Here is a 26447-nt window from a genome sequence, read left to right on the forward strand (position 1 = left end):
CACCTAGCAAAGAGGATGATCCCACGATCATTTTCAATAATACAAGTACAACTAGTGAAGCATCAGGAAGATGTTCAGAGCTTTGAGCCCATGTGGATTGTTAAGTCTGCGACAGTGTTGTGGACTTATTGTGCTTCATCTCAACTGTCCCTAGTCCCTACGATAAAATGCTTTCAATAAGATTGCAATACTACGAACTAAAACATTTAGTAACCACAGCAACATTCAGATCAATCGTAACCAAAATTTGCTCATTAACCAATTACACACTCACTAAATACAACCATACCTCCATAAACTACAAGTCGGGCAAAGCTTGCACCTTGCTGCAAAACAGAATACATGCAGTGAGACAGAGCAATGCCTTCCCAAGCCTCCCTAACAGCATTATCAGGGTTCACTAAGACTGATGATCAGGTGTTGAATTCTGCGGCAAGGTTGTTTCTGGTGCCACATGGGGCTTTTTATACCATATAATAGCAGACCATAAGGTCCTCAGCAATCCACCGTTTGCAAAATGTGGGATAAATATCCGCCCCCAGTACGGGTAATATGGACCTGGGAGTTTGAGCAATACAAGGAAGAATGCAACAGAAACCAGATGCCAAGGGAACTCTCCTTCCTGATCATCACATAATGGAAAGTAAACTGTGAGTTTATCGCAATATTATAAATAAATGAAATGTATAAATTCAATCTACACCTTTTTTAATTAAAAGTGGGGACAGGTGGCTGTAGGCTTTGACTGACAAGTAGTGGTGGAACAATAGGTTAGTTTCCTCCTCACCAAGCCAGTAAGCCAGTAAGGTAACGAAACCAACTTTTTTAACAGTTCATTTTAGTATAGTGAATGATCCCGGAACAATTTACACATAACAATGCCTCAAATTTATTGAAATGATTTAATATTGGATATCCTAGGTTCGATCACCAAATGGTAAGAGATTTACCCTAGCAGCTACCAACCAAATACAGATATATATATACATTCCCAATGATAAAAAGTATGTTCACAAACCTTGAGTTGTGGATACAGTTCAAGGGCTGCGTCCTTGAAAATCCCAGCCACGACGATCCCAGTAAGTAGGGGAATGGGTACAAGTCGCATTTTCCTTTCATGTGCACAGTATGACAACTCACTCAATGAGGTAAATGCAAGTAGCGGCACAGACAAGTATTTGGCAACAGCATATACAAGGCCAAGTATGAGTTCAAGGAAATTCTCCAGTGCTTCTGGCCAAGGAAAACTCTTGACTGGCTGAGGTAAGCTTTTCCAAACTTTTTTAATTTCACACAAGATATGGTCCAAATTTAGTCTCCTTGGGCCAGTAGAGTCTCCTTCAGTCATATTTATAGCACAAGTTACCATTGGAGTAGTATTCTGAAATGGATACTGCCCCTCATATCTACACCTGAAAAGGAGATTACTTGATCCTTGATATGGCCCAAGACCCTTCCCAATAACCAAAAAGAAGACAGGTATCAGTAAATTATCTATTATAAGGCCATTACACTACTGCAAGTCTGCAACTTAAGTTTCATAACCTGAAAGGCTAGTAGAACACAGATGGCAAAGTTGTTCCTTTAGTGAATAGAAATATACCTTGATTTGCATACGAGGAGGACGTGAAGGTAGCAGCTTCCTCGTCCTGGTTTTCGTTCCAATTAGCAGTGATGGGGTGTGATTCAATGCTGCTACACTCTCCATGAATATTTTTTCTACAACTGAACTGAGGGGTTTGCAACGATAAAACCCCCCACACACGAATTTACCGTCTTACCCTTTTGACTTTTGAGAGCACCAATTTGTTTTTTCGTGCATCCAGGCAAAGGGTGAGAGTGTATTGCATGGCAGAGTCTTTAATAAGGGTGGATTGTACCAGCGCACCCATTCTCTCTGCCTATACGTGAAAAATAATACGGCTTTCTTTTACATTTTTCAGCCTGTTCAATGTAGGGGTGGAAATTTGGGTCGGGTTAGCTCAAGGCCAATAGATCAAAATCCAATTTTTGTTAAATCCGTGGTCTGGACTTGATTTTGTAAAATCAAAACTCAATTTGGTTTTGGGTTGGGTTCGGATTAGAATATCAAAAAACCGAAAAACTCAAGCCCATGTGCATATATGTACATATATCTTTCAATTCTTTTATGCTTGTAAAAAATAAGGTTTAGAATCTCTATATTTTAGAGAGAATAATGTAATTAACAAGGTTATTTTTCTTTTCAAACAATCAAATTCATTAGAAGATTTTAATTTTGGTGTTTTTTACTTTTTAATTCCAAAAAAAACCCGAGAAGTTTGACCAACCCGACATAATCCGACCCAACCCAAATTGGTTGGGCTAGAGCTTGGACTGAAAATTTAAGTACCCACTAGGGTTTAGTCCCGGACTCGGGTTGAAACATTTGAAACTTAGCATGGACTCGGATTATACCTCAACCCGACCCGACCCACCCGAGTTCCACCCCTAGTTCAATGGCCTTCTTGTTCACCCTCCATTTCTTAATAACAAAATTACCCACGATTGTACACCACCAATCACCAGGTTCTCTTAAAACTGACCGGGCAAGATCTTATCCTAGTTGCTACTCATATTTTTAATATTTTTATATGGGATTTAGACATTTCATACGTCTTGAGAACGCAACACACCACCCGAGTCTTGAGGCATTTGCAATGCCTTTAACACGCACTGCAACATTCAGGGTATCAGACACATCATGCCATGCTAAAAAATCATTTTACTTTATAATTATTTGTAGCATTGAGCAGATAACATTCCAACTAAAAAAAAAAAATAAAGACCGCCCAGCAGATTTGCGGAAGTGATCAGAACTGATGATAAAAATCACAACTCCGATATAGTGTACCTTATAAAGTGCTTGGAACACCTCTACATGGGTTAAAGCTATCGGAGGTCAGTCATTGAAGACCTACAGAGAGACCTCCTAACACAGTAGCACATACTTAATATATTTCGCTACCATCCACATACCTCAGAAACACCATATATACTTGCGAGAAACAAAATATACAAAAAAAAAGGGATTAATATAGTCTCAAAAAACAAACATATAACCAGAATTAAGGAAGAAAGCATGTTCAGCAAACTTGACTGACATCTCAAGCTGATATGTCTATATCCAAATATTCAAACCACAAACTAAATTGAAAAACATAAAACAACCAAAACTTGGTTTTCTAAGAGAAGACAACTTCCTCAGCTGAGTCCCTAATAAACTGATAATAAACTTAAACATCTACTTTTTCTGCTGCTTCCTCAGGGAGCAGGGCCTTCACAGGTTTGGCCATCAAAAGGTCGGTGAACTCCTGGAAAGGTGAATTTGAGAACTTAGTCTCCCTCCAGAAATCTGGTGTCAGAAACCCGTAGGTCTTGAGGAGACAATCAAATGTTGCCTGCACACAGAAAAATGGGCAGTAAATTAGAAAATCCATATTCATTTCACTGATAGTGTAATAAACTAGTGGTATCCTTTCCAAAAGACTTCGCTACTGATATCATAGGCAACTTTTGATAGTCTATATGTTTATATTGATAGTCTGCAACACTAGGGGATTTCAATATAATAGAAGAATTAAAGTAACAACAGATGTGTTGCCTATCTACATAAACATCAAAACAAATACCCACAATGCACAACTAAGGACTAAAAAATTACAAACAGCTTCCATTTAACAAACCTGTTTCCACGTTAGAAACCAATGTTCAATCACCTTATCCAAGGCAACAGTATTTTTTACTATTTTCTTACTTACAAATAATACACTTCAAAAGAACACAGAAAAATGAAGGCTATAAATGGCATTTTTCATGCATAGATCTTCCATCAATCTCAATCATAGCAAAAAACTATTTACACAAAAAACACATCATTTCTGCTCAGGAAAATGAATTATCTTCTCACTGATTTCTTATGAGAAACCTCTGAAGTCTGACATGTGAATATTTCATGATTCATCACCACAGAATATGTAGTTCCACTAAAATTACAAAGAATAAAACAAAATAAAATAAACGCCAGATAGCCATCGACATTTGAGCTCAGAAATATGAAATATCTTCTCATTGATTTCAAAAGAAATCTCTGAAGTCTGACATGTGAAAATTTTCATAATTCATCACAGCAAAGTTTTATTCCACAACTATTGCACAGAGACATTAACCAAAAGGATGTACATTTAGATTCATATAAAGAGGAAAAAGACATTTTTAAAAGAAAATACCAAAAAAGAGTTCGACTAAAAATATGACCCAAGCAAATTTCTCCAACAATGCTCATGCCAAGAATAAATGAATGTAATCAAATGTTTATTAAGCTCTCATAATATTATTTTTCAGCCCAGTGATTATATCTCACTCAGAATAGCGTATATAGCCAATTAGGCATGTAATCATTGAGCCATAAAAACAAACCAAAGATGGGTAACTGAACAAAAATCATTGAAAATAGCTCTCATTGAAAATCACTGGGCTACATTTTCAGCCCAATGAATGTAATCAAATGTTTATTAAGCACATCATTTTAGAGTTACAGCTACAATTATAAAATCACTCTAGTTTAACACATGAAATAGCCAACCAACACTAACGAATCCAGACTAGTGATATCATAATACACTTGTATCGGAACTCATATCTAGAATACAAATGACTTGCAATTTAATTGAGCATTTCAAACTAAGATACAAATGTCAACAACAAAAACTTGCAACCACACAAACACTAACTTGTCAAACTAACATATAATCCTATACAATTCAATCAAACATTTTCATCAACATTAACAATACAAAATAATTCCAAAAATCAAAATATTATACCTTGACAAAATTTCCCAAAGTCTTAGTCGATCCACGAGACGAGGTAAAAACATCATCAATCCCAGCAAACTGCAAAACCTTCTTAGGAACACGAGCAGCAACAATACCACTACCCCTAGGTGCAGGGACCATTCTAACAGTAACAGAGCCACATTTCCCAGTAACCTTACATGGAACAGTATGTGGTTTACCAATCTTATTCCCCCAATAACCTCTCCTAACAGGAATAACACTCAACTTAGCCAAAATAATAGCCCCACGAATTGCAGTAGCAACTTCTTTACTACACTTAACACCTAAACCAACATGACCATTATTATCACCAACAACAACAAATGCCTTAAAACGAGTACGTTGTCCAGCACGTGTTTGTTTCTGAACAGGCATGATTTTCATTACCTCATCTTTAAGATGTGTGCACCAAGGAGAAGGTCTATGATTTGGAATTCCTTGACTGGTAATGAGTGTAGATAAATTTGTTCTAAAGATTGGATTTTTCCAGATTGGACTAACCGGCCTAGTTTTGTAACAGGTACCCATTTCGATTCTTCTTCACGACGACCTCCACGTCTGCCTCCACGTCCACCACGTCCACCACGGTCACCTCCACGTCCACCTCTACCACCACGGTCACCTCCACCGAAGCCTCGGCCGAATCCTCCACGTTCTCCTGCGCCGCCACGTTCTGCCATGATTGGTTGGGGTTTGGTTTTGGGGTTTGGGAAAAAAATGAGATGTGAGAAAAAAAATGAGAGAGTGTGAAGAGTAGAGACACGTTTTCTTTATATAGAGAGAGTGTAAACCCTAGTAGTGTTTTTTTTTATGGGTAGTTAGGGTTTGAGCCCATGGGCTTGGGCCCAAGTAAACTTTGTTATCTATTTTTGGGATCCCACCTTACTAGATAACTGGCAAACAATGGGGGCGTGAGCAGAGGTGGAGAAGAGAGAGGGAGAGATGGGTTTGTCGTAAGGGTGGAATTCGAGCTAAACAAGCCGAGCTTTACCATGCTCAAGCTCGGCTCGTTAATTACACGAGCTTTAAATTGAAAACGAGCTCGAGCCGAACTTAAACGAGCCAAGCCCAAGCTGAGCCGAGCTTCATCAATTCATTTGTTACACGAGCTTCAATTTGAATTCGAGCTCGGCTCATATAGTTAAACGAGCTTCAATTCGAGCCGAGCTCCGAGCCCTTGGCTCAAATTCCACCCTTAGTTTGTGGTGAGGTGAGAGAGAGTTGGGTTTGGTTGAGAGAGAGAGAGAAATTGCTCGAAAATAAAGACAAACAGAAACCCACCAAAATACTTTTTGAGCCACATACCCTAGAACGTCCACTTGATTAAGAGTCAAGAGGAGAGGAGATAGAAAGACGTTTTTAGGGGCTTCTTATTGTCGGATATTGGCGATGGGATAAGTTGACAATATTAAACCACAAACTCGAGAGTTGAAAGGAGACTAATTTTATTACTAAATAAAATCACATTAACTGTATTACAACCAAAATAATTAACTGTTAGGTGCAGATGCTCAATCTCATAATAAGCTGTTCCATCTACAATACACAAGTAACACACCATCTAATCCTGAAATGTTGGTTCTGATCAACTAGAGAGCTAGAGAGGGGGGGGTAATTCATTCAACCACAGTAGTAAATGTCAGACCCAAGGAAAAAATGAAGCCAACGATACAAAAAACAAACAATATCCCTCTCTTATAATTAACAGCTGCTTCTGAAGAGAAAAACTTCAACAATGTTTCTGCAGTCACCAACAATTTTACCTTCCAATCAACTCAAGAGTTGCATCAACAATAGGCAAATGGGGGTGTCCCTTCCTCCCTTCTGAACTATACCCTATATACACATGATGTCTCAAAAAGGAGACATCTGAGACGTTAATAACATGAGCAGCAAAGAGTATATAAGAAAAAGGTGTAGCAAAAGATCTTCCTGCAGCATGGATTTAATCTTAATCTGATTGTGTCTGTTCACAGTTCTGATCAGACAAAGTACTACAGTAAGATGAACAATACCCCAACCCAAACGCCGATCTCATAGACTCTTCGGGTACAACAAGCTAACTGGTACCCCATACTTTATAACATGATAGCTTTTGTTCGTTTTTGCTTCTGAGATATAAATCGAATTGCTTGCTTTCCGAGTTCCAATTTCCTATCTCTGCCGCCTTCATCTAGACGAACAGACAAAGTTGATGTACCTTCAATCACATCAGTCACGACGCCCTTGTGCCTACATGAAACAAATGTTCATTTAGATAGGAATTTAGGTGAGTTTCTTTCTCAAGGTATAAGATAAACTAGTCCAGGACTGAATGTTCACAATTGCATAGAAGTCATAGAACCACACTCTTTATTTAATGTTTCTTGACTTTATTCACAAAAAATTGTGAAAAAGAAATAAAAGATTAGAAACTACATTAATTAAGAAAGATTCAAGAACATAAAAAACAATCAGACTCACCAGGAACCGTCAGATGGATGGTGGACTTCAACTCTCTTTCCAATCGCGTCCTTACCTAACTTCTTCAGTACCCAATTGGCATCCATGACTTCATTGACAGGATTGTCCTGATGCAATTGGGTATTGTTTTCTTCTTCTCTAACTTCATTTTTCTCTGAAGGTCTTTTTCTTTTTGATCTCTGACCCTTAACAGAACTTTTCTCTTCCTCTTGAGGAACCGGTGACTTACGGTCTTTATCAGGATTGGAATTCTTGAATTTGAGCTTCAGCAATGGTTTAGGGTCTTTCGGCAAAGAATCTAAACCAGAAGCTTGCGTGTTGGTATTTTGGGTTTCACTATGCATCTCAGATCGGCCTTTTGAATGCCTTCTCAGAGGCACCTCTTCAGTTCTTAATGTGGGAGCTCCTTTAACAGATTCTGGGACAGCTACCCTTCCTTCCTTACTCTGAGAGTTTAATTCTGAAACCTCGGGCTTAACTTTTCCCAACTTTAGTAAGCTACCTTCCCGCACTCTAGAATATTTCAATGTCTCTTTACTCTCAGATTTCCCATCTGCAATAAAGAGTCATGGGTATTGGTGAAAAAAATTGGTGTGACAGCACAATCCGCCACTCTACTAATCCACAGGAGAAAAAAGTTCCAAAGAAAAAATTAAATTAATAAAGAATTTAAAGCACCGTGATCTCCGAAATAAATTGTGAGACCCAGTTCGGATTCAAGTATGCAATTGTGAACATGACCTACTTTTATCAAAAATTAGTGAATACCTTCACCGTCATACATTCTAGCAGCTCCATCATTTCTCTCAACTCCATACTTTTTCTTGGCCTTTATGTGGCTTGTATCTTCACTGCCTGTTCATAAAAGTAAAGAATCATAATAATCCAAGTCTAAAAGGATATAATTCATAAAAAGAGACATTGCAAACAATCTTGTCAACCATCTGAGCAACAGGGCACAAACCTCAGGTATTAAGAACAACACTCTTTCAAAAAGTATAAAATATACAAGGGCGACAATTGTGAAGTAGTGCCACAAAAACCAAAGTGGTATTACCCTTTTAGAGATGAAAACAGTGATCATTTGTAAATCTTACTATACTAGGAGAACTATTTATATTTTGTAATCTTTCTTGAAAGTAGATTCAGAAATTGACTTTAAGCTCTGATAATATAATCATTCTTCTTCAAGACCTTCTCTCCTATATTCTAGTATTACATTCACTAGAATGTAGCAGAGAAGGCTAAGAGTCTACATAAATGAAAATTACACAAGGTTTCACAAGTCAATGGTAGAGTAATAGTACTAATGTGCAGAAGATCTCTTTCTTATTGCTTAGGCTAATACCTCTTTTCTTGGTATTAAAAAATGTGTTGAAAAACAAGAGCGAAAAAACTTGAGGACAGGATTTTTAATTAAAAAATAAAATAAAAATAAATTTTTTCGTACCATTAGAAGCTGTTATATCTTGCTCTCTGTGACAACTCGATGCCTCAGACCTAGGCGAGTTAATCACATTCTTGTTCCTAGCACCTATGTGTATCACCAGCTTCTTTCCTTTTCATTATTTTTTCTTTTTTTAAAACCAAACCCGCCTGAACCATGTGATTTACCACTCTTTGTCAGAGCAACTTTGGGGACCCTCTTCCCATTATTTGCTGGAACCTCTTCAACAAAATCATGCTTCATAAATCCGGCTTGATTAATAGAGCATTTCTCCCTTGTGTTGCCTGGACTTCTTGCCGTCGGAGATGATAACATATCCATCCCTTCACTTCTATATAAAGTCATATCATCTTGCTTCTCATCAGTCAAGTTGAACTCAATTGATCGTTGATCGCGTGTCCATCAAAGCTGTGATGAGCATCTTCTCCACTGGTCGCGAGACTTGATATCCTTTTTTTCTTTCCATAAATTTTTTTTGAAGACTTCTTCTTTGTTCCTTTAAGACCTGATCCTTTGACTGAAAATTTTAAGGAACCCCCAGGGTCATTTTTTGATACGGTAGGGTTGTAATCTTCATCATCCGAATAAATTGATACAGAAAATGCTTCTTCTGAGGGCAATCCAGCAGCATCCCTTAAGCTTGCAATTAGATCATGATCCGCTTTGTCTCTCCTTCTCCAAACCTCTTGAACAGCATCTTCAGGACCTGTGACCTGGCAATTGTAAAAATGTCTCAAAATTAGCAATTAATCCAAGAACTTCTCTGCTCAGAGCCACACCTCACACTAAACATACCTTATAACACTCTCCACGACATGCAGCACATTTGTAATATAGATTTCCATCAGCTTGGAACTGCAGATATTTATCATCGCTGCAAAAGAAGTTATTTTGAAAATTTCTTAAAAGGTCCTTTTTGCCTCAGCGTTGGAACCATTAAATAAGGATCAGTGCAACATTGAGAACAAATAATTTCTTTAAAACTGAGGTTTGCATTCAACCTCACAAGCATAGAGCAATGGCCATCTAAGGAGGTAAGTTTGTTCATTTTGGTGGTTGATATCATGCGGACTGATGGTGTTCCATTTTTTAAGCTGTAAAGTTTCAACACTTTACTGAATCTCTGTGGTTTACTTAAACTATATAAACCAGCACTAGATTCAATGGGACTAACGATAAAAAACTGTCTGGTGTGTAAGATAAGCAGCGGATTAGACCACACACAGGCACTATCAAGAATAACCATTTTTTCTGGGAAAGAACTGTCAAGAATAACTCACACAACAAAGAGATATAAACATGTATCAGTGTCCAAAATCCAGTACTTATACAGTAAAGTGAATATTCTGGTGGATTCTTTTAGAAATATGGGCAACGATGCTTAAGATTAATTGGACAAGTTGACAGAAAAAACCAACAAAGGAAAAAGAAAAGGAATGACCACAAAAACTAAAAAATGCAGCGAGCTAAACACAAGCAATTGAAACTAAGAACAAGAGAAAATCAAACCTGATGCCATCACATTGGCAGTGCACCCAGCGCTGGCAAACATCACAGCAGACCATAGGCGTTGGTTCAGTATCTCTATAGACCTACAAATGTTAGGCAAAGTCTATCAAACAAAAATACGCATATTCGAGGGTACAACCTCATAAGAAAATCAACAAAATCTACCAACTAACAAGGGGAAGACTGAAGAGTGAAAGAGACTACCATATACTGTAAGTTTTCTCCTTGTTTTTTCTCCCTTTTCTTGTTGTTGATGTTATTATTATTATTATCGCTGCTACTACTACTATTATTGTTATTTTTTTTTAATTTTTTATTGTTACTATTTTCTTATCTTCTCTGTTGACTAAACACGCATATTATAGTGGATGAAGCGCGCTACTAAGGACATAAGAGGAGCGATTAGTCTTTTGGGAGTTTCAAGGTGAACTCTGCTTATTTGCTCATGAGAGGTTACTCTCACCTACCCTCATGCTGACTTTGTTTTTCATTCTTTTTTTTTTTTTTTTTTTTTTAAGAGTTCCCTCTGATGTATAGATGGATACAAGGACAGTATGAAAAGGCGTACCTTCAAACAGACTGGGCAATAGTTCCCCTTCACAAATAATCGGCCACACGCATCGCAGAAGGTATACCCCAGAAACCATCTGCAGGATTTAAGAGTAGAAAAATACCATTCATCATCACCTTAGCTTAAAACAGAAACTGACATACAAACTGTAGTTTAAAATCAGAGATAAACACTCATCGATTTGGCCCTCTTTCTATGCCGGTAAAAAAGGGGAGGAGTAAGTGGTACATGAATACACCACACCACCAGTATGGGATATAATTGAGCAATTAATTTTCCAAGAGCTTTAGTTTCACGCAGGACACAGAGGATTCCATTACCTTTTGGAATAATATACAAGTTTGCCATACCTCATTGTGGGAGCAATTTGATACAGTTCACTACACTGTGATTGCCTATTTATTGGCTCTTATTAAAGCTTATAACACTTAAAAAAAAATTAAAAAAAGAACATGTATACAGACATATAATTGAAAAGATATGTGAAATCGAAAGTCATACTTGGTACTTGGGCCATTTCCAGAAACATTGGACGCACAGCTATGACACTTGGTATGCTTTGGGCATAAATAAGGTCCAATAGAAACGTTCTGCAACACACCACAAAGGACGGAATATGTTATTTTGACTACTTGCAGAAAGGTCATGAGCAAGATATGGAAAACCCACCTTCTGGGCATGTTGCAGACAGTAACAATGATGAGCACCATCACACCTTTTACAGAACATGAACTTAGTTGGATTTCCAGTTCTTCGGCATACCTAGAACAGGAAAATGCATTAGATATACTGCTGCCACTATGGTCCAGGCTAAGAACAATGTGTACCAGTAAAAGAACAACATCATGTTTGAACCAAGTTTGACGAGGATAATCAACACATGGAAATGTCGGTTTCTCTAGTCGCACGAACGGTTACCTCTATACAAATTTTAAGTTGCCAAGATCTCTAACTCCTATAATGTTTGTTAAGCAAATATTTCAATGCCCTGAAAAGAAAATACGTAAAACCACAAGAATATCAAGATATTAAGTCTTTATTTGACCAACCTCACAAGTTCTGCATGATGAACAGACCCATGAACTCAAGTGAAAGAGATCTGCATCACAATACACAAATAGATTACACAAACAGGCATAATAACATAGTCCATTTAATAAAGATTTAAGTCAGTGCTCAAGGAACCTCTATGTAGACCCCAACTTTTCAAACAGCTCCTGTGATACTTCTTGTTGCAAAGTTTGCAAGCAAGCATCCTACTTGCTTTTTCACTTCCCTCATTTTCACCATCAAAGCATATCCTACACATCACCTTCATACCTTGATCTTCTCTGAAATGATCAGGTAACGCTTCTCCAGAATCATCCTGAATATGTACTAACATTCATTTATCATATATTCATTTCACCATAAAATTAAACACAATATAAAAATGCTAACCATCAATACACCAGATTCAATCTTCCTAACATACTCCTCAGCAGCAATAGAAGCCTCAAATGCTTGTTTCTGCAACGCAATCCTCTTCGCCTGCAACGACAACATCTCCTTCTCCTCCCTCTCTCCATCACCACCACCACCACTCTCAACAACCTCTTTATTAACCACCACCACATCCACAGCAGCATTACTATTACCAATATGAATTGGAAGTGGGGCAGGTGGTGGTACAACAACCTTAGGTACCAAAACTTGAACAGTTTGAGAATCTTTATTGACTTTAACACACCATGGATCATTAAAAAACTGCTCAACCTTAAAAACATCATCTAAAAAACACTTCTTTATGATCTTTTTCCCAAACCCTAATGGGCAATAACATATTCTCTCACTGCAATTATCAAAAAACAAGATAATTAGATTAAAAAAAAATGATAAAATTAGATTGGGATTAAAAAGAGCGAACCAGGTGATTGGGCAAGCGACGTGAAAAGCCATCATTGGGTCGTGTGGTTTGGTTTTGGGTTAACCGGTCTCATTCAATTTTTAATTTGAATAATTTGGAAATAGAGGGAAAATTAGTTTTAGTAAAAGTATTATTAGGGCCGGGGGTGTGTGTGTGTCTGTTTATTTATTTTTTTTGTTATTTTTTTTTGTTTATTTGTTTTTTGTTTATTTTTTTGGTTTTGGGCGAAATTTGGAAGAGAAAGAGTGATTTGAGATATGAGATGTGGTTTTAGGGGTGATGGTGCGTGATGGTATATCTTAATAGTTGTGGGCTTTTCTAGATCTAATTTGGGTTCTCATTTTATATGAGGCCCAGTCAACAAAACTCTGGATTCAAATGCAACATGGAAAGCAGTTAACTTACATTCATTTTTCTGAAAAGATTATTAGTTGTTAGGTTGGGTGGAATGGCATCCCATTTCTTCAAAACTGGAGGGAGTACCCAAACGGCGCCACTTGAAGTGACGTGGAATGCAAAATGCAATTTCAAACCGCGCCATTTGAAGTGGAGTGATTTGCAAAGTGTCCCCACCGAATAACATGATAATTATGATAACAGTGAATTACTACACTAACCCCACTACTATTTTATTATGGATGTATCCTATTACTCAATTTAATTTAATTTTGCTGTGTTTTTGCGTAATTAAAACAAAATTTTCCAAATTAATTGACAATTATAAAATAAAACAAATTGCATAACATAAAAAAAAAACATTCCATTATTACAACACACATAAAGTAAAATGGTATTAAATAAACACAACACTTCCAAAAGATATTCAATTTCAATCGGAATCTTCGTCGCATTCGGTGAAGTCTAGGTTCCTTGATACACCAAATATACGTGCTTGCATGTCCAGGTTAATTTGACGTTTCATCCCTTTATAATACATTTTCCCTTCTGGTGTCATATATGAAGTATTTGTGGTCATCATTTTTTACTCCCACTCCAATCTCGCGAGGGTTGGCTCATTCTCTTTATTTTTACCACGTGAATTTTTTTTTTCACTGGATTCATAAACTTCATAGGCTTTTTTCCCGCGGTCACGCAAGTCTTCAATAGCCTCCATCGCTCGTCGAGAGTATTCTTCAATATTCTTCATACTGGGTGCATTTTGTGATTCAGCTTTTTTAACTTGTTTTGCTTTGTCTCACCCACGTACCCTTGTCGACAAATAATTTCCTAGCATACCAGAATCAGGTGTTGCCCCAGTCTTGACACCAATGTTTACTGACGCAGGTGATGTGAAATTCATATTATTAATGGAGATGTCAGGTGTCGGTGAGACTTCATGTGGAGCTCATTTCTGGTTGTCTTTCAATAGTTCTCATGCGTGATCCATGGTGAAATTCTTGTGACCCGTTGACCTTTCGACATACATCTGTTTTGATTGTGCCATTTGTTAAGAAAAATTATACAAACTGTAATATTAAATGAAATACAAATTAAATTTAACAATACTAGTGAATTTACAATCAATACTTACAATATGTGCATCGTTTGCTCCATAAATGTTAAATGATTCAGCTAGATGGACATAACCACGAAACAAAGTTATAGCTTTGTTGATAATTCCCCAATGACCTTCCAAACTTTTATTGGTTCGATGAATATAACAGAACTTCAATCCCTCTGTCTCGTAGTGAATTATCTCATAGCATAGTGAATTTTAATCTCTATGTCTCGTAGGGAATTGGCACAAAAGGTATTTCTTCATCTTAACCATTTTTTTGGCTAGGCTACTAATTCCATTTACTTGACCAAATTTAGTATTTGAACGCACATCAATAATATAATTTTGCAAGCTGATCTGCTAATTTCATCTGATCTATCTCTGAAAAATCATCGGGATAAAGTCAATTAAGTTCTTCACGATTTTCATGTTGAACCCGCTTTTGACGTAGGTTGTTCAACATCACCATCCTCAATTTCTTGGTGACTTCGCTTTGAAGAGGATCCTACTTCAACACTAACAACATGATCTGTGTTACTAGTTGGTTGAGCAGGCAACGATTTTTCTTTAATCAAATACTTTAGCATAACTATTTAAACAATTAAAATAAACTACCAATCAATTTAATTGAAATTGCACAAATTAAAATAAACCACCAATGATGTCTACAAAATAAAATAATAATTACAAACATGTAAAAATCTAAATAATATGGTTTATAAATCAGTACAAAAATACAATAAAAATTTAAATAATATAAGGGTTATCTAGTTACCTCCACAAAACTGGTAGGTATAAATGTGCTTGTTTGGGTAGAAGAATAGAATACTTAAATTTTAATATAGAGTAATAGATAATGGAAGAGAGGAGAAGTAAAGTACGCGAGGTGTTTTTTTTTTTTAATACGATAGAGTGTTTTTGGTTTTTTGGTTGGGTTTATATTTGGGTTGGGGTTTTTTCAGTGGAGTGATTGTTGGGTTTCTATTTTATTGTTTTTGCCTTTTTGGTATTGTTCACTACATCAAGTATTCAAGTACATCACGCGTCACGCGTCAGCACAACACGTGACCCTTCTGTTTCGTTTCTACTAGTTTGTTTCCTCTCTAAGTCAAGTACATCAGTAGCACATACCGCTATTTTTTTTTCTTCTTCACTAGCGCCCTTTTCAAACTAACTCATAACTTTTTTTTTTTTTTTTAGTTGAGGCTCCGCCAGGGTGTACCCTGGGGCCCCTTGGCTCCGCCACGGTGCCCAAGTGTCACGGGCAAGCTTAGACACAGTGTGTGTCGTATGGCACTTTGGTGTAAAGATCCCAAGTAAGCTTATTATCCGGATGAGCAGTACTAACTAGCAGTTGTTTGTGTAAGCAGTAATTGAATCACAATTGTACAAAAAGAGTGAAAACGGTAAGTAAAAAAGTAACCGTTCAAATAATTTTCATTCGAGTAATTGCTGATACAATTGTGACAAGCAAAGACAATATTCTTAGTTGTAGAGAATGCTTGCTATTCCCCTATATATATATATATATGTTAAAAATATTTCCCTCTGTAATTAAAAGGAAACGTTGACTACACATTTGACCAGTTAATGGAGGGTTGACTATTACATCCATTACACTATTATCCTAATAACTAATACATCCGTCACACGAAGGCTATGTCGGGTACTATGTCCTATCTCGTCGATTTTTTAGAGTTTGAGCTGCTAAAGTTTCTAGGTTGGAAGTTGGAACAAACATACATTTGGCTTGTGGAAAATTGTTGGCTTGTCATTTACATAATTACAAATACCCAAAATTTACATCCATACACATACTGGAACATATGAGCTGTCAAACTATGAGTGGAACAATGAAATCCTTCCATATTAACAAAAAAAATGGGTGTGTTTCACATTATAGTACAAAAATATCGCAATATTTTGCGATATATATCGAGAAAGATATAGAGACATCACAATATTCCATTGGACAAATTCCAATGCATATATTGGCAATATGTGTGGATATATCACGATATCTTACTACTATAAAGAGAATGCTTCGATGAACAGTGACATTTTCCAGTTATACCTTTATATGGGTCCAATTATTACGATTACGATTAAAAGGGTATTATGTAATAACATAGGTGAGGGAGGGGTAAAATTGTCAATTTCTACAATGAAATTTAGACGTTTCTCTCTCAATTTAGCACATTGCCTTCAATTTTACAAGCAATTATGATATTGCCACTGCCCGAAATTTGGCTTTATGTGTTGCCCTGTCCAAACCTCTAACCGTATTCCCTTTGATTTTACATACAATTGCGAGATTGCTACTAGGCTTTAGGTGTAAGTGGTTTTTCTCTTCTTGTTCACCTTACAAGAATCAAATAATAATATATCTTCACTGCCAAAAAAAATAAAAAAAATAAAATAATAAGAGACATCCAAATATCCAATGCCGCTCCTAATAAAAAATTGATCAAGAGTCCTGCATGAGCTGATGAATCCTAATATCTGTCATCGTCACTTTTTTGAAATCAAGTAATAATAACAATTTTAATAATAATCATAAAACCAATAATAATTAATAGTTATAGAGAAAAAGAAAGACGTATAATAGTTGTTCTTCGATCAAAAGGAAAGAAAATATGTTATATGGTTGAATTATGAACGAGTCCATGAACCAGATTTCCACAAATGAAACAAAGAGCTTAATGGTAAATTCATAGTACAATACCAAACTAAATTCTCTGGTGACTTTTGTGTTGTATTGCTTAGCTTCTAGTTACCTTGTTGACTTTACCCGTGATGCATGCAAAGTTGTACACACTAAAAAGTTCCTAGACTATGAACGGAACCAGAATTATATTGGGAATGATCGTCCAATTCTCTGTTTCGCGCGTTCACTTGTAAAACGAAACACGTTAGCTTGTGAGTTGACAAAATTAGTATTTCTAAAACGGCAAGCAACAGTATGTCCTGACTATTGGAGAGTGAGGGACCATCCCACATGCCTGTTAAAGAAAACAACACCATTTCAGGTCCTTGTCCCGTAATCGTGGTATGACCAACAACCTAACCATGCACCCATTTCATTATTATTATTTAAGCTCAAACAACATCGCTACTTTCAATTAACCAAAAGGAGGGAGGAAGCTTAGTTTTTATAAAAAAAAGGAGGTAGGAGAAAAAGAATGTACATCATGGCCAGTTCCAGTACTTGCTGCCTCATCCCTCCTTCTCCTACTTCTATTGCTCAAGCCAACTCATCAAAGCCTAATCAGTTTTCACGGTAAGGTTAATATTGGCAGTCTATGTTTAAATTGCACATATATATGCGAGCTTTTTATTAACTTTTTACTCATTTTGATCTAGGCATGATGTGAAGGTGGGTTCATGGAGAAAACAATGCTTTGTGGGTATGACATGCATGGTATTGGCTTCTGAAATGATGCCTTTGTTGGGAGGTGATTGTTGCGCTGTTGCAGAGGATTTGCAGATACATGTCGAAGAACCGAATAAAAAAGGTACAAAATGGAGTGATAAAAGAGCATGCCCGGCATGGAACATAAATTCATTGGAGATCATCGTTCCAGAGAACCTTCCTAGACCTTCAAGTCACAGAAAGTCTGAGTCAGTCACCTTTTCTAAACTCAGCCAAAGCAATCCAAGGGTGAAAATTATAATTAGAACTCAAGGCAATTGTTTTTCAATGTAATGTAAAGGAAGTGTACTGATGATTGGTGTTGTATAGTCGATCAGTATCAAAAGATTGGCGTTGTATTATAGTCGATCAGTAGCAAAACGTACGATTGGTGTTGTATATAGTCGATTCATCAAGTTTAATTTATTACAGCAATATATTAAGGATGTCATTGTACTTAGCAAGTTAGCAATACAATAGGAAGTACAATTTGCTGAACTAGCACATTCAATTATTTAAATGCAGTACAATAGGAATACAATAGGAAGTAGTGGGCTACCAACTTTGAGCAAAACTGCAAAGGAGATACTATCTCTTGCAGTACATGTAGTACAATTTGGAAGTGCATGCCATTCCTAAAACTATTCACTCACCCTGATGCATGATAGCATGGCACTGATGAAACTAGAGACAGATTTTGACAACATTAAATTGGGTTAACTAATATCAATAATATGGTGGATATGATAATATATCAACACACAATTGAATTTATCACGATATATAGACTATATTCTTGTCAGTATCCACTATCCACAATATTTATTCAAAATGGAAAATTCATTTTTTGTTTTGGCATAGATTCAAATCTTTAATTCCTTTAAACTTCCACTGTGCCCACCTACCACTATACTAGCCACCTACTAATAGCAAGTCCAATGAAAAGCTGTTAAATTGGGTTGCTAAAAGTGCCACATAGGCATTTTAGCTTGTCCAGCCAAATTTGGCTTTCCAAAATCAAAAAACCAATCCAATATAATCATGTTTTCTGTTTTGAAGTGCTAAATGATATGGACGGCATAGTTTCTACCGTCCGTCTATTATTTTTTGAATTTTTTGGACGGACAGGTTCGGTTTTCATCCGTCGAAGAAATTTAACGGACGGACGCGTAAACTATGTTGTCCATCTCCCGAACTTATTATAGCAGCTACTAGCGAAGGTCTTAACTTTGGCTGGATTTTTGACTAATTCCAAATTTAAGACCCTTTTAGCAGCCCTATTGGAATAACATTTTTGTGGTTGGAGTGCTTTATTTGCCTTTAGCAGCCCATATAGCCTCTCCCATTAGACTTGGACCACCAACCCGATTTAACTCAATGACTCAATATTTTTGTCGGGTTGGGTTTGATAACATTGGATGGTGGTGGTGACGGTGGATATTGAAAAAATAAAGAAAAATGGTGGGAGTTGATCGATTTAAAAAGAAGTAGAGGAGAGTGAAACTCGATTTGAAAGGAGAGTTGACGATCAAAATTGATTGCAAAACGAGGAATATGTGCAAATAAATTAGTTAACATTTTTTAACAATATAGTAATTATTATTAAAAATATCACTATATTTAAAAAAAATATCAATGATTTGGCAGTCAAAAAATATCCACACGCGTACATTTTTGTAGATATTTTGTCAATATTTTACACATAATTTGTTGATATTTGTGGATATTTATCGATATAGAACGATAGAGAGATATATCCATAAATTATAAATCGATATTTCACCATATCCCAATATTTTGTAGTATGCTTCACATAACCCTTTCTAAGTACAAAGATCTGCCTGCCTTCAATGTCAGTATACCTCATGCAATTGACTGATGATTCATCTTGTAGCTCCACAAATGTTAGGATACTTCATAGGTCACGTCATTTCAAGTAGCAGCCCTCAGTACGACGATATTGGAAGAAAAGGTCGAAAAGTCATTATAAGTGCAATAACTTCAATCACATTTAAGACGAAGAAGACCATATGAGAACCTGCATACATGAAGCAAACTGCATATAAAATCTGGTAAAGAATATATACTTCTATTTTTAACAAGAAGACACAGAGAACAGAATTACTGGAAGAGATTTCAATGAATATTAATAAGATTAGTTACAACAAATATGGAGGACAAAACTGAAGGCCTATAAGACAGAATATAAAATTTTATTTACATCAAGAAGTCGGTGCAACAGAACCTATACCATGTAATGAGAAACTGCATAGGCGACTTAATTAAAAATGAAATATGACCTAAGTATGAGTAGATTGCATGTTTCAAACTTAACCCTTGTCTTTGTCAGCTTGTGAGATGGTCATATATATATTACAGGTCTAGCATATGATCTACCGGATACTGGCATAGAGAATGCCTTAGTTATAACAAACAGGAGGGATTACTCAATAGATGATTTGATGGTATAGAGCTTTGTACCTGGGAGGAAAGAAGTATCCAGGCGCCCTTGTGCCCAAGAAAGTCTGTAAATTTGAAGCCATTAGTAACTGAAAAAACGATATTGAAACTTTGTTTCTTAGTTTTCTTGAACCAAGAACACCTTGATTAAGAATTCAAGTTATGAATGACACACTCAGCATTACGAAGAATGATAGAATAAAAGAGCTACCAAGCAGGCAACAAGTAGATCAATCGATCTTGAGATTTGTTACTGCTCAATGTAACCCCCCCTTCCTACTGGACTCGTTACTGAAGGTTTGCAATTTACTGCAAAAGCATGAGCTATTAAGAGGGCATATGTCAAGAGGAGCAACTACACCCTGGGGGAAGACATAGCTAGTAATATCCAATAGCCTGTGTAAATGGTACTAAGACCAAACCAACCAAATCGCATCAAATTTGAATTTCTAGGTCTGGATTTCCATAAACACATTTATATCGTATTATGCAATCCAAAGGCCATCGCTCCATTTATGAAGCCTATGTGTAGATGAGGGCCGTCTGTTTTACTTGGTTACGTAGAATAGAATGTGCTTAATGTGCTGAACACTTAATGGGGGGCTATAGGCATCAATCTAGACAAGAAACTTACTAAAATTGACGTCCATGCAAAACATATCTAGGATTTATTTTCTTCATCATTTCGACAATGAAAGATCAAATATGATTACACACTGAACATTAGTGAAACATGACACACTGAACAATAGCGAAACATGCAACTACTGTGGAAGCACAAGTCGGAAATGTAAAACAGTTCCCAGGGTACTTACAAAACACCTCCTATGGCCGGACCAAAAGCTCTAAAAAGAGACATTCCAGTCATAGAAATGCCATTTGCAGCTCCTCTTTGGTGCTGATCCTGTCCTTATAGTGAGATATGTGCATCCAGAAACCAGTAGTTATGATGATGTACAATTTATTTTCAGAAAACGGAGAGGATGTGTATAACATATGTGGGAAATATTACCACAGCATTGTTCTGCAGAACTAATAGTCCAGTGGTAATGGATACCTGGTAGAAAACACATGATAAAAGTAAGAAATGTTTTTATCCTAAAATACAAGTAAATTTTTTATGATGGTGAGGAGTGAGGACGAAGGATTTCTGCAATGACAAGGAAAAAATTTATGAAATCCATGCTACGTACTTGGAAGACATTCTTCAGAAAAGTTACGCAATTTAGTAAAAGTGAAAGATTGAAGCCAGAAAGCTTAGCTATGAAAGGGTAACTTGCTAGCACCGGTATAGTCAAAACCTTCATGCAATAGGAACGTGAAACAAGCAACTGAAATCAGTTATCCATGTTAAAAATAAAGACAAACTTCAAAACAAGAAAGAAAAAGATCTTGATAACATACTGCTGCAATGCGAGCAACCATGATAGGACCAAGAATTCTTTCAACTCTTGGATATAGAAGAGTTTGAGAGATTAGAAGTCCAACACCTAATTAGATAAATAAGTAAGTAACACTACCACGTGCACAAGAAATATCACTAAATTCACATATTTGTTTGATTCTCTGTACATATGCAAAGTACATTGATGAATTATAAGTTCTCATTTAGTACAACTTTTTTTTTGCACCGTAAAAGGCATTAAATTTCATTTTTCCACAAAGTTCAAAGATCAATTTAGTGCATCTTGAGAACATATTCTTAAACTTCAAAGCATCCAACTCAAAACCAAATGGTGATGAGAGGAGAGGGCCATGGAATTTTATACTTTACTGGAAGGCTTTAATATCCCAGTTGGACTACACTAAACATCTCAAGAATTCGAAATGTGATTTCCAGATTTGGAGTAGAAGCTGGAGAAGACTAATTCCACAAACAAGTTCTGTCTTAAGAACATATCTCATACGAAGTTTTTCTAGCTCCTGGATATAGTTGCCACATACATGCAGCGAGATCTTTTGAGAAAAACATCGTCCTGTGTTATAGAGTTGGTCATTACAAATTTGGTATCTGTACCGAGGATGGCTCCCTTTTGCATGCTGGTGGGACTGGGATAGCACATCTTGTTTTGTCTCACAGTGGAAGCCGTTTTTTACCCTTGATATGTCGTAATAATCTACCAAATACATGTCTAGAGGCCTGTTCAGGCTTTGAGCCTCTGAGCCTTTGTGGCTAAGTGGGGACAGTATCCCCCCCACGATATGGGGTAGGTCTATACACTTGTTCTTTATTAAACTAATAATCAAGATACCTGAGATTGTAAGAACATCACCAACCTCGTCGGTTGAAAAACTCAATCCCCCTAGCTTTCTAGGACTGACAGCCCATAGTGAAAACAACTGGAGGAAAAAAATGCAGGCATCACTTCATACAAGTAAAGTTATGACAAATCATGGCTATATTATTTCAAAATAGTAGTTACTAGCTTGGAAAGAAAACCTTTTTCCTGTTGTATTAATAGGTGAAGGGAATATTTCCAAATAGAGCATACATATAATGCAACAGAGATGTATCAATTAACCTACAGTGAAGTTGTCAAGATGGTCTATAATTACCTCTGTGTACGCCATATCATTAAGTGAGAAAACACAGTATATAATTATCGCTGCCATTAAGGGCCAATTCTTAAATAAACTTTTATTAGGTTCCGAAAGACTTTTGCAATCAGTTTGAATATCCCCTTTCTTGTTGCATCCACTCACTGCCTCCAATGCCATATGAGTTGTCTTCTTTTTTCCTCGATTCTATGATTCATGTGCAATGTTTCCTGCACTCCAAAATATGAAAGGCACCAAATTTTGGTAACTAGACATCAAAGTACACACAGATGAAATTTTAAGTTTTGAATATACACATAGCAAATTAGCAATATCTTGTACAAGAAAGTCCCACCACCAAAATTATCCACTATGATTTGGCATTGGTAAACAACTAAAACTTATCTCATTTAGCAGGTTCAACATATATGAAACTCTCCAAAGTGATAACATAGCTGACTATACATTTATATGGGCCAGTCTTAGTCCTTAAAAAATGTCTTTAAACTTTCAAGGAATTCACTGTTAGAATGACAATGAGGTTGATCATGTGAAAGCACACAATTTAAGACAAAGGGGAATTGAGATCTTCCAAGACAATTAAGAACTATGGAATTTACTATGAACAAGGTTCTGGGATAATAACCATACTGGGATCCAAAGAGAAGCAACGAATACCACCAGCTCTATCATTGATATGCAGAGGCAGGGTAAGAAGTAGGGAAACCTACAACAATATATTAATATCGATATCATTAATTTAAATTACTCTAAACAAAGAACATGATGAAATGACATGAAATTTGAGATAAGGGAACATTTGCTTACCTCCCAAAAAAAGAATCTTTAGAAACTACATTTGGAAATTTCTCTGCAGGCTAAAGACAAAAATTAATCAAAAGATTAGGCATGCGGAATTTACAGGAAACAGTATACTAAACACAACTACCAAAATTGAAAAAGAAAAAAAAATGTACTACAGCTCTATGGGGAAAAAGAACATATAAAATCTCAAATCCAATTTTACTCAAACTCAAAATTTGCGACCTAGTCTGTGCAGTGTAAATAAAAAGAACATCCATAAATTTGGCTAATAAAAGGTAAACTGACCTTTAACAAACTAATTGTCTCTTCTAAATCATATATATAAATATTAGTAACAATAATTAATACTAATAGTAATAGCAATAATGATAATAACCTTTATCAAAAACATAAACATCAATTATATTGTTAGGGTCCATTTTAATGGGTTACTTTTACTTTAGGAGTAAAAAATTAGAGAAACGAAGAATGGCATCAACAACAAAATGAAGCTCCAATGCACCAGCCTACCTCCTAGCACCCTTCAAGGCTAAAAGCTATAACCTAACTAACCATGAGAAATTTATGGACACTCTTATTGAGAATTAATGACCATCCTTTAAAAGCAACACAATGCAAGATGCAGGGGAGGACTTTTCAGCAAGATACTAAAGTGAGAAATGGCTGCCATTCCCATCTGAACAGGATATCATTGGAAATAGTTATCAGCTATAAGAACTCACAAATATAGAAGTTCTTCTTTAAAACGTTGGAATCATTTCCGTCAGTTTACAGATATAAGAGAAGAGCTGTAAAGCACCTCATAAACGAGTTTATAGTAGGTAGCATTTACAATTCAGGTGGAGAATTGTCCAATTACTTTTCTAAATTTACCAGATCAATTTTTCCTAATTAGAAAAAAAAGTTATTCTGGCAATCTCTGTACCTGTGCAAGGAAACCTCCAATAGCTGAACCGACAAGCGCTCCTATGGCCCATGCTGTACCCATCTGAAACGAAATAGAGAATTACACTATGCAATATAAATGGTTAGTTTTAAGTTGTACCATAAAGATTGTACCAATGATGACAAACACATTAGATTTTCTTACAATTGACAGTGCCAGAGCTCGATATTCTTGTCGACAAATTTCAGAAGCATATGCCTATATTGTAGAAGATAGATTAATATCAATACAGCAAAGAAAAGCATTGGAAGAACAAGGTGCAAAGATGTATGATTTTCTAATCTCCCGTAATGCCATAACATGTGGCACATCTACTCGTGAAACTCGGTAAAGTCTTATTGGGAATTTAAACATATGGTCACAGTCTCACAGACGAAATTATAATACCGTAATTGGACCAAGAAGTCCATTCATCGAGCCAAGAAGGAACCTTGTAGAAATTGCCATCCAAAATGTTGTACTGAGGCCAAACAAACCGTTGAATATGGCTCTGAAAAAGATAATTAACAAGCCAAAGCCGATGAACCTCAGATCACGCTAAACAGGGTAGAACCTGAACTTAATTCTTGACATTTAGTTGAATCTGATAGGTAATGATGTCTAGAATACTAACACTGAAAAAGTGCAGACCAATATCACAGGTTTCCGACCATATCGATCAGAGATAACTCCCCAGATAAAAGAAGTCAATGCTCTTCCAAACATAAATGCACCCCCTACAAGAAATGAATGTATCTTAAATCAATGGCTTATAAGGTTATAAGTACTGCAGTTATGTGTAAATCAAGAAAACTGGTAGTGCTAGAGGCTGAAGTATGCTCACCCACAAAACCTGCATAATACCCAATATCAACTTCCCTCTTTGCAACATGTGTGTCTCTTACCTACAAAGGTAAACACGATTCTTAAAGACTTCATCGAATGTATCAAAAAATTCTATCAGATAAGAAGCCACTAGTGTATTTAAGTAAATATAGCCAACCCCTATCTTATAATAGTTCTGCAAAAACAAACTGGCAAAATATATGAATCTTGGGTTTGTTACTTACTTACCATGAAGTAAAGAAACGGAAAAAGAGACGATATTGGCAAAGCTGAAAAGGCAATGAATAAAGGAAAATGTTAAGCTGTAGTTTGAGATCATATCCATTTCTTAAAACAACAATACTCATCTGTTTCATCTCTTACTTCAATCTTTATATAAAAATAACTTTGTCCTAAAGTTACACAACTAAGATACGTACTAGAGTTTATTAGTACTTAGTAATACTTACAGTTGCAGAATACAACAATCCATACAAAGAAGAAGTCTTTGATTGGAATTCCAGTCTGGGTCTCCTTACGTTTATCCACCTGACAACCAGGACAGTTTTCATAGTACACCACCTTCTTCACCAACAATGCTTCTTTCTCCATTTTCATAAACTAAAAAACATGCATGTCTCAGCTTAACTAACTTATTATACATTATTTGAACGTGACACAGTTACATGTCACAATCTCTTGGCCAATATGTCTCAGACCAACCGCCCCCACCAATGCAACTCTTTCTGAGAAATTTCAAAGCACACATTTAAATCACCAGAAAATTAGGCTAGAGGGGTTAGTTAATAATATTTAGTAGTATTGAGACTTGGGTAAAAAAAATTTAGGATTTAATACTTCAATTTGACCAAAATAGGAAACTGACACATGTGACGAAAAATCTTTATATTGCAAACAATCAAAACAGACTACCTACTCAAAATCTAGTGGTTCTACGTAACTAAAAAAGAAACATTTTAATATAAGAACAGTTACTAAATTTAGACAACTAAATTCTCCGACTAAAATTAAGCTTGTGAAGGAATAAAAAATGAAAAGATTGACGTCAATTACGAAACGTGATCAAATGTATGTAATAAATTTATTTCCAGTTTTAACAAATATTAATACAAAAAATATCTATTTAGACTCCCTTGATAACTCCCTAGGGACTCCATATCTTAGGGGGTATCCAAATTATATTTTTTTTTC

The 26447-nt window shown here is 36.1% G+C and overlaps 3 protein-coding genes, 3 non-coding genes and 1 pseudogene across 7 annotated transcripts; all 7 read right to left on the reverse strand.

The window, feature by feature from the left end:
• Window positions 1-236: 236 nt before the first annotated feature.
• On the reverse strand, window positions 237-1926 carry LOC147484087 (uncharacterized). Its single transcript, XM_086580647.1, has 3 exons — window positions 1604-1926; window positions 1019-1453; window positions 237-622 (listed from the first exon to the last, which is right to left on the reverse strand). The coding sequence occupies exons 1-3, from the start codon at window positions 1706-1708 to the stop codon at window positions 401-403; spliced, it is 762 nt and encodes a 253-aa protein (XP_086436773.1). The 5' UTR covers window positions 1709-1926; the 3' UTR covers window positions 237-400.
• A 1130-nt stretch (window positions 1927-3056) lies between these two features.
• On the reverse strand, window positions 3057-5605 carry LOC147484088 (uncharacterized). The gene is given in 3 exon segments (XM_086575578.1): window positions 3057-3419; window positions 4845-5261; window positions 5264-5605. Coding segments are annotated over 3 exon segments (855 nt in total). The 5' UTR covers window positions 5537-5605; the 3' UTR covers window positions 3057-3254.
• Window positions 3897-3993, reverse strand: LOC147484089 (small nucleolar RNA R64/Z200 family). Its single transcript, XR_015207155.1, has one exon. It is a non-coding gene; the product is annotated as a small nucleolar RNA R64/Z200 family (small nucleolar RNA).
• Window positions 4059-4152, reverse strand: LOC147484090 (small nucleolar RNA R64/Z200 family). The gene has a single exon (XR_015207154.1). It is a non-coding gene; the product is annotated as a small nucleolar RNA R64/Z200 family (small nucleolar RNA).
• LOC147484091 (small nucleolar RNA U54) lies at window positions 4339-4425 on the reverse strand. Its single transcript, XR_015207140.1, has one exon. It is a non-coding gene; the product is annotated as a small nucleolar RNA U54 (small nucleolar RNA).
• A 679-nt stretch (window positions 5606-6284) lies between the features above and the next one.
• LOC147484092 (uncharacterized) lies at window positions 6285-13016 on the reverse strand. The gene is given in 15 exon segments (XM_086577784.1): window positions 6285-7088; window positions 7320-7872; window positions 8088-8174; window positions 8770-8881; window positions 8884-9161; window positions 9164-9479; window positions 9562-9640; window positions 10276-10358; window positions 10844-10922; window positions 11348-11436; window positions 11516-11608; window positions 11896-11945; window positions 12032-12212; window positions 12287-12677; window positions 12753-13016. Coding segments are annotated over 15 exon segments (2580 nt in total). The 5' UTR covers window positions 12788-13016; the 3' UTR covers window positions 6285-6934.
• A 7917-nt stretch (window positions 13017-20933) lies between these two features.
• LOC147484093 (protein ZINC INDUCED FACILITATOR 1-like) lies at window positions 20934-25948 on the reverse strand (annotated as a pseudogene). Its single transcript, XR_015207033.1, has 15 exons — window positions 25706-25948; window positions 25485-25525; window positions 25255-25315; window positions 25045-25147; window positions 24819-24921; window positions 24576-24629; window positions 24411-24473; window positions 23489-23538; window positions 23312-23387; window positions 22679-22890; window positions 22375-22462; window positions 21527-21612; window positions 21316-21423; window positions 21135-21179; window positions 20934-21026 (listed from the first exon to the last, which is right to left on the reverse strand). The product of XR_015207033.1 is annotated as a protein ZINC INDUCED FACILITATOR 1-like (transcript).
• Between the last annotated feature and the right edge of the window lie 499 nt (window positions 25949-26447).

The sequence above is a fragment of the Coptis chinensis genome, chromosome 8, assembly GCF_015680905.1.
Source record: "Coptis chinensis isolate HL-2020 chromosome 8, ASM1568090v1, whole genome shotgun sequence".
Classification (NCBI taxonomy): Eukaryota; Viridiplantae; Streptophyta; class Magnoliopsida; order Ranunculales; family Ranunculaceae; genus Coptis; species Coptis chinensis.

What these genes read in the sequence shown, in the direction of transcription:
- LOC147484087 (XM_086580647.1), bottom strand. Translation starts at nt 1,708, where the DNA reads ATGGAGAGTGTAGCAGCATTGAATCACACCCCATCACTGCTAATTGGA. An exon ending in CTCCTCGTATGCAAATCAAG is followed by an intron (nt 1,454 to 1,603) that starts GTATATTTCTAT and finishes GTTATTGGGAAG; the next exon opens with GGTCTTGGGCCATATCAAGG. An exon ending in AACTGTATCCACAACTCAAG is followed by an intron (nt 623 to 1,018) that starts GTTTGTGAACAT and finishes TGTGATGATCAG; the next exon opens with GAAGGAGAGTTCCCTTGGCA.